We start from the raw sequence: 8,918 nt of genomic DNA on the forward strand, positions 1-8,918 counted from the left end.
AAAATTTATTTTGGATTCGCATTTTTTTGCTTTTTCTGAAAGAATATGCTCTCCACAGAGCATTTTAATCTTTATTTGAAGCAAATCGGGTGATTTTTCACAAAGTTATGGTCAGATGTATGGGAATGGTATCCAGCAACTTTTCTTAAATTTCATACTTTTTCAACTTGACTAGCTGTAAAAAAATATTTAGAAGTGAAATTAAGCTTTCAATTTCAGATCTGCAACTTTTCTCACCTTCGTCTTCCTTTTTACTGGTGGTGAAATGACCTGGAAGTGTCACAAAGGTTGTAAAACCTCTAAAAACAAAAATAATACAAAACCCAAACATTCTGTCTCTCCCCAGATATCAACAGTCATGACCGTTATTACTGCATCCACAAGGCAGGCGTCCATTCTATGGCTTTGCCTTGGTTGTCCACGGTTCAGCAGTACTTCCTAGGTATGTATCAATCGGGGGGGGGGAGGGGGTCCCAATAGCTCAGTTAGAGCACTCGCTTCACACACAAAAGGGACCGAGATTGATCCCAAGGTGCATTCGAGTTTGTTTGTTTTTTCTGATTCCCCCTGTCTACCCAGCAGTGAATGGGTAGCTGGGTATGTTAGATCTGGTGGAAAGCGAGTGCTTTACCAACAGTTATCGGGACCTCTATTAAAAAGAAAATACTTTCTATTTCATTTAGAGTTGTTATCTTCTCAAAGGCTAGCATGTCTAATCAAGATGAAGACCATTTGAATTAATCTCTCTGAACTTTCACCTACGAACCTTGACTTTTCTATTCTAATTTACAATTCTTTTCCAACTATTTTGATTCGATTCCCAAGATAAGACTGAAAACCTTAACTTTTCTATTCTAATTTACAATTCTTTTCCAACTATTTTGATTCGATTCCCAAGATAAGACAGATAACCTTAACTTTTCTATTCTAATTTACAATTCTTTTCCAAACTATTATGATTCAATTCCCTAGATGAGACAGATAACCTGGACTTGTCAGAGGAGAAAGAGTGTGTTGTGGAACACCTCGTCTGCACCAAACCTGTCCAATCTTGGTAAGTGATAAATTAGGGAGCATTTTATCATATAGACCTGTAAATTCTCAGTCAATTAACTGAAATCAGTCAATTCGTCAAATTCAAATATTTTTAAAAAGGGAAGAAAGAAATGAATAAAGAAAGAATTCATGAATCGTAGTCGATTGACTGTAAAGTTAACTGGGAATGTTCCACAACCCCACGCATAGCTCATGGGCCGTTTATATTAATGATGGATATATATTGCCAAGGCTAAGCGACGCTTTTTAGAATTGCCGTGTCTGAACACACCCCAGTGTATTTTCACACAGCCTTCGTGAAATTATTTTTTCACTTTCGAAACCTGTCGTAGCCAATTTTAACTGAGCCGCCGAGCGATAAATTTCACTGTTTCGTCTAAGCCAAAATTGACCACATTTACTTGAAGGACAGGAAAAGTATGAGAAAGAAAAATTCGAAACACCGGAAGTTCGTTATGTAGACACCTTCAAATCGAAAGTTAAATGATTGCTACAAGCACATCTCGATTACCTCATGTTGTAAACAAACTGGTTGACCGTTTCTAAGTTTCTTCACTGATTGGGTACCTAATTACAAGGAACAATGGTAAGTAGCCTAATTAATTCCCTCGAAATTTAGTTTTCTGCCATTGCTTTGCTCAAGTGAGCTTGCTGTTTACCTTTCATTTTGATTCTTTGGATTTTACCGCTACGACGAATTACGAAGAGTTTCAGTTTCAGTCAATTTTTATAGAGCTCATTTACAGGTCTAATCATAGCATTGTATATTTATTTATCCAAAAAGGTCGTCATGATATCTAGGAAGAATTAAAACGAAGTATCTGCATCGATTGGCAAAATGCCTTTAATAGATTATGGCATTGAAATTGAACTTGAGCAAGATTGGAGACAGATAGTCAAGGGGTTTGTCTTGGTTTTTTTTTAATCGAGCACTTTGACTTAATTCAACAGAATGCACCTTTTGATATATATATATATATATATATATATATATATTTATATATCGTCTACTAAGCCATAAAGCATACCTGCCAACCCTTCCACTTTTGGCAAAATCATTTCTATTTTCACTCCTCCTTTCAGCTATTCCGCCATTGTCTCTAAAATTCAGATTTTCAAAAATTATGATGATAATGGTAAGAAGAAGAAAAGTGGGGGGGGGGGGGGGTTTATGATTGTGAGCAGGGAGCCCTATAGGAAAATGGATTGCGCTCCTCCCCCTTCCCCATTCCATTAACACATTTGATATGTGGTTTTGCCAGCTGTGCCAGAACACTATCTTGATGTGTTTGGTGACAGATTTCTATTTCTTGTGTCAAATTCCTATTTTCTGACTTTTTGATTCCACTTTTGAAATGTAAATGGTTGGCAGGTCTGCATAAGGCCCATTGAGCCAGATTTTATCCTTCTTCTTAAAATGATAGTAATAGTATCAGTTGCTTGCTACCCTTTTGGTAGGATGTTCATCTATAGTTAAGTAATTTTCAAATATTTGACAATTCTTTTGCTTTTTAAACAAAAGGGAAATAGTCAATTGACTGCATTGCTATAACAACAACAAACAAAATAGATAGTTGGTGGACCATCTTACTGATGAGAAATCAAGAGAAAAGAGAATTGAAATGCCAGATGAAAACAGAGGATAGAAATATCAAGGTGTCTCGGAGTCAAACTTGAAACTCTGTGTTTGGCTGAGATAGGTAGAGGTTACTTTTTCATTGTTTTACTGTCTAGTTTTTACAATTTTAGACTTAATGCGGTCTTTTTTATTACGTCAACATTTTAATTGAGTCATTTTTCCACTCTTTCCTTCTTCAGCCCTACATCACCTGTCCTGGGAGTGGACGTGGTGGGCGATCCTGTGCTGGGCCCTACTTTAATCATTTTATCCAGCGATTACGATTTCACAGCTCTTCCGATTGGGTAAGTCTTATGAGGATCATGATGGTTCCTCTTTAAAAATACATGAAGTCAGACTTTAACCTAGTTTTTATACCCAGTGTAGCTGGTTCTGTTAGAACTGGCAGAAAGTACTTTAAAATAGGCTAGCGTCCCGTCCAATGGCAATTGCTATTGTCTGTTTCTCGCCATAGAAACCTGAATGAATTCTGGCTCCGTATGCCTCATAGCTCTGAAGGGCTACTTTTTTTTTCCAATTTTGTGCCTAAGAAACTCGATATCTTTGTCTTTTCATGGCATTTAACACAAACATCAGTTATATTTAATAATAATATGATATACTTATATAGCACCCATTTGTCCAATGACAAGTGCTCTATGGCGCTTAACAATGACTCGGACTATATAAACTGTCATACGTACTAATACCTGTACACAACTACACCCGTATGCTGAGCCCCATATACGGAAACAAATTCGCATACTCTTTACACACATATTACTAAATCATGTACCCTAATTTAAAACATACAAAGCACATTTTTTTCACCTTGTAGTATTGATTGATTTTCATCGTTTACTTTTATTTTCCAGACTCCATTACCAGTCCAACACATCCTTACAGTCTTCTGGAAAAAACAACACGTCCTCCTCCTCCTCCTCCTCGTCGTCCTCTTTCTCCTCTCATCGATCCCAGACCCAGCCATTCAGTCAATTCATCGCACAGATTCTACAGAGGAAAACTTCCAACCCCTTGATAAGGTTGGTTAGGTCGATTTTCATTCAAACTGACAATTTACCAGAGCTGCCAACTTAAAATTTCAAAAAATAAAATTCGTAGTTTCCAAAGGAAAAGAGAAAAAGTCACTTTAAATAGCTTTAGAACAGGGGTGAGAATCTTCCGCCTAAAGGCGGATTTCCGCCTAAATAGTAGTTTATCTCCGCCCATTTCCTCCTTTTTCAAATTTGCCGTGTCAAACATTTTCCTCAAAACCACAAAATCACCATTATGTCTTATGTCATATTTTGACACCTGTGCTCAGTCTCGTGAAATTTAGTGACGGTCCCGTTTGTATGACGTTGAGCCAGACAGTGTGGCACCAGATGTCACAATTGACACAGAAGACCAGTTGTGTTCTTTGATTAGTTAGTTGATGGTGGAAGGGGATGGACAAATGGGTCTGGATTTTTTCCCCTGTTGTAGGTACCTATTGCCTTTTTAATCTCTCTCTCTCTCTCTCCCTCTCTCTCTCTCTCTCTCTCTCTCTCTCTCTCTCTCTCTCTCTCTCTCTCTCTTTTTTTTTTTCCCCTTTGCCTTTCTTTCTATTTCTCTTTTCTTCTTTATTATTTTTTTTGGATATAGAATTCAAAAGGTCAATACATAAGTTATTCTGGTAAAGAAGTCTCTCCTCCTCCTCCCCCCCCCCCCCCCCCCCCCCCCCACTCCTACCTCTCTCTCTTCTTTCGCAACTATCCATTAAATCATCTGGTATATAGAGATGATATATTAGAACAAAGCAATGGTGATTGGCTTAGTTTAATCTTTTTTCTTTTTACCTTTGGACTAGGGCTTTAAATTTGAGAGATTCTTGGGTTGTATTGATAAGCTGAATAACTACTAGGTTTCTTTGCTTGTGTTTGATCGATAGACCGAGCAATTTTCCTCCTTTTTGACAAAGTGCTATTATCATCACTGAATAAAAAAACACTCACCAAAACCACTACATCAACATCTCTACCACCGCTACTATTACAATCACCACCACATCATTATCCCTATCACAACTACTACTACAAATAGCACCGCATCATCCGTACCACCACTACTACTACAACCACCATCATATCATCATCCCCACCACCACTACTACTACAATCACCACCACATCATCATCCCTACCACCACTACCACACCACCCCTACCACCACATCATCCCTAGCACCACTACCACCACATCATCATTCCTACCACAACTTCTACTACTACAACCACCACCACATCATCAACCCTACTACCACTACTTCAACCACCACCACATCATCATCCCTACCACCACTACTATTACCACCACCATCACACTATCATCCCTACCATCTCTACTACTACAACCACCACCACACCATCAACCCTACTACCACTACTACAATCACCACAACATCATCCCTACCACCACTACTACTACAACTACCACACATCAGCATTCCTACCACAGCTACTAAAACCACCACCACACAATCATCCATACTACTACTACAATCACAACTTCATCATCCCTACCACTGTTATTACTACAACCACCACCACGTCATCATCCCTGCTACAACCACCGAATGTTGTAATTACACTTTCAACTTTTGAAATTCCACGAGGTGTGTCAGAAATTGCTGCAAGACATTTTTTGGATCGCATCTCAGTAAATTTTAGTGAAATTCAAATCTATAGGTTATGGTTGCATGAATGGGTCATGATCTTCACGATGAAAAATTTCCTCCTTTTTTGTGACCAGTCATTCTCACCCCTGTTAGAAGTATATAATTTGCTCTCAGCAATATAATTTTCTCTCAGCATGGTCCAAAAATGCTCCAAAGGCCAGAATAATATAGGTGGTTCTAAGGAACAAAACTTTCCTTTTCAACAAGATTTATGGAGTCAAAGAAGCGAATGCAGTTCTGTAGCTGGAGCCAAAAATTCCTAATTTTGCTAAATTTTCCTAGTTAGTACTGGACTGGTTTGAATTGGGGAGCAGGCACTGGTGTAAGATAAAAGATCTGAAACAGTGCCAGGCATAGGAGATAGAAAAATATGAAAAAAAAAAATCCACTAAACGTGTTCAAAGCGCTTTACAAGGGGTCACTGGCCAATAGCAACACTTAACATTAAGGATGGGACATGACGCCTGTTAGGCGATATTACAATTTTTTTTTTGGACAGACAATGCTGTCAACTGCCAGGTACTCTTTTTACACCTGACTACGGTGAGAGAATGTGAGTAAAGAGCCTTTTCCAAGGATTCAGCTATGTGCTGAACGAGGTTCTTACCCAAGATCTTCCAATCCGAAAGTGAGTGTCATACCACTAGACCACATAGCCGCACGTAGATGTGTGATATAAATGTTTATAGAAGATAATGAAAAAATGAATAATGATGATAATAATAATAACTTTTTTTTTTTTTTTAAAACAATTAGTCATGTATTTTGACTCATGTGCTTGTCATTATTTTCTCCCAGATCCAACAGACAGACAGACCCAAGTCAACAGGAATGTTTCCAGTTGTTGAGTCGAGCTACTCAGATTTTGAGAGAGGAATACATAGAAAAGCAAGACCACGCCCGTGAAGAAATAGATTCCAGGTAATCTGCTCGAATTGGCCGAGTGGTTAAGGCATTGTATTGTGATCTGGAAGGTCCCTGGTTCGAGCCCTGCTCCGGGCACTTTTTTTTTTCTTCCTTGGGCAAGATTATTAACCCCCAATTTGCTCACTTGGACAACATGTGAGTGATTCCTGTTGACATCAGACATCGTGTTTGATGGATTATCTATATTCCTTCATGGAATGCCTAGGCGACGATATCTTATGATGTCGTGGCGGGAGGGCGTAATTTGAATAACTGCCCAAAGTGCTTTACAAGGGGTCCCGAGACAACAACGACACCTAATATTAACATGTAGGAGGAGACATGACGCCTGTTAAGAGATATTACCATATTTATTTTCGACATAGACCTGAGTGCAGTGAGATAATGTGAGTAAATAGACTTTTCCAAGAGCTCACCTATGCACCTCTCGAAGCAGGACTCGAACCTTGGACCTTCTGGTCTGTAATAATGATTGTAATATCACCTAACAGGTGTCGTGTCTCGTCCTACATATTAAATGCTGCTGTGAGCTATGAATCTCTTGAAAAGCGCTTTAGCACGTCTAGTGGATATTGCGCTATAAAATAAGCGTGTGTGATTTTGTTTTTTGTTGTTGTTTTTTTAAATTCTCTAATTTGTCACCTTTAATGCTTTTATGTCTGTTCAGGATGTCCAGCTCTTCGGGTTCCTCGAAGTTTTCAATCAAAGTCGTAAGATTTTGTTATTTGTCATTGGAATATATTTGTAATTTTCATCCTTCACTTTTCAGAGTTGCCATTTTGAAAGACTTGAAAGAACATCAACTTCAGGACATCAAAAAGTTGAAAGACACGTCAAAAATGTTGAGAGAACACACACGGAATGTGGCAGATCGTCTCAACACGTGTTCTGAAAACTACGATATCATTAGACAAAGGTTTGGGAAGGATAGCAGTGATCTTAATTATAGTAATTGTAATGATAATGATAATAATAGTAGTAATAATAATAATGTTAATTGTAGTAATAATTATAATGACAGTAATAATGGTTACAATAAAATTATAATATTAATAGCAGTAATGATTAATGACAGTAATAATGAATACAATAAAAATTATAATATTAATTGGTAGTAATGATTAATGACAGTAATAATGAATACAATAAAAATTATAATATTAATAGTAGTAATAAGTATAAAGACAGGAATAATGGTTACAATAAAAATTATAATATTAATAGTAGTAATGATTATAATGACAGTAATAATGGTTACATTAATAAGAATAATAATAATAATAATAATAATAATAATAGCAATAATAATAATTATGATGATGATGGTGATAATTATAATAGTACTAGTAGTAATAATTATAACGACAGTAATAATAGGCGGGTGGTTGGATGGGAGCATCACCCTTGAATCATATACCTATGATGTTCGCATGGGTGTACGATCCGATAGTGATGTCGTTTCTTCTTCTCTTTACTAGCCTATCCTGCTTCTTTGGTTTGTGATTGTATTTTTGACAGGGGATATTTTTTTTTCTGTAAATCTTCTGCCTGTTTGTTCTTGGTTATTTATAATTTAGCTTATAATATCTTTAGGTTATGATTTTGATTTACATTTGTACTATTTTTGTTAGATTGCTTGTTTTTTTTGTTTCAGCGGTCTCTCATATAACCTCAATTGTGTTGGAAGAGACCTAAAGCAACAAACAAACAACAACAAAAAAAACAGTAATAATAGTTACAATAATATTATTAATGATAATAATAAGAAGAAAAAGAAGAATTATAATAATAATGATGATGATGATGATGATGATAATAATAGTACTAGTAGTAATAATTATAACAACAGTAATATTAGTTACAATAATAATATTAATGATGATGATAATAATAATAATAATAATAATAATAATAATAATAATAATAATAATAATAATAATAATGTGAACCCTTGTATAGCAAACAATTCTCCATTAGACAGGGATCCAGACACTTTACATGGTTGATGCATGGACTAACAATTATGGGATTCACTGACTTAATTATGAATCATAAAAATATTTAATGATGTCTGTGAAACTGTGCCAGCAAATGCAGGAAGTAAAAGTACAAGGAAAAAAATCAGCCTCTCTTGACTCAGGATCAAACCTGAGATCTTCTGATTATTTATCAGGAAAAAAAGATAAAATAAGAAATACAGAAAAAAACGGTTAAACCAAAAATGTCTAGAATGAAAAGACCACTAAACCGAAAGGAAATCAAAATGCTGTAATTTTTTCCTCTTTGTTTCTGTTACTCACTTATGGATAAACCGAAAGCCACTATGCTCATATTATTTTTAAACCGAAAAGAAATTGCCAAATAACAAAATAAGCTAAGAGGAAAAACATATTGCTGATGACTGAACAGAATTCCTCTGGGTGGGGTTCCTGACCTCCCATAGTGGGCAGGGGGGTACATACTGTGTCTTCTATCCCCTTATAACTGTTTTCCAACATGCTTTCTGTCTTTGTCTTGGAATGAGATTATTTGGTTTTATCCTGGCCCTGGCCGGAGTCCTATCTCGGAGGGAAACAGTCAAATGCATAGTTATTGTTTTGGGA

The 8,918-nt window shown here is 36.5% G+C and overlaps 2 protein-coding genes across 2 annotated transcripts in view; both read left to right on the forward strand.

Moving 5' to 3' along the window:
• LOC144967647 (homeobox protein cut-like 1) overlaps positions 1-8,918 on the forward strand; it is a 359,614-nt gene that overhangs the window by 157,762 nt on the left and 192,934 nt on the right. The window lies entirely within an intron of this gene.
• LOC144966892 (nuclear pore complex protein Nup88-like) overlaps positions 1-8,918 on the forward strand; it is a 39,028-nt gene that overhangs the window by 658 nt on the left and 29,452 nt on the right. The window contains exons 2-7 of the mRNA XM_078903597.1: positions 347-442; positions 973-1,054; positions 2,875-2,979; positions 3,550-3,717; positions 6,187-6,309; positions 7,085-7,263. Coding sequence (XP_078759723.1) covers positions 347-442; positions 973-1,054; positions 2,875-2,979; positions 3,550-3,717; positions 6,187-6,309; positions 7,085-7,263 — 753 coding nt within the window. The remainder of the gene's footprint in view (positions 1-346; positions 443-972; positions 1,055-2,874; positions 2,980-3,549; positions 3,718-6,186; positions 6,310-7,084; positions 7,264-8,918) is intronic.

The sequence above is a fragment of the Berghia stephanieae genome, chromosome 3 (genome assembly GCF_034508935.2).
Source record: "Berghia stephanieae isolate SIO BIC M18660-M18661 chromosome 3, UCSD_Bste_1.3, whole genome shotgun sequence".
In the NCBI taxonomy this organism is placed as follows: domain Eukaryota; kingdom Metazoa; phylum Mollusca; class Gastropoda; order Nudibranchia; family Aeolidiidae; genus Berghia; species Berghia stephanieae.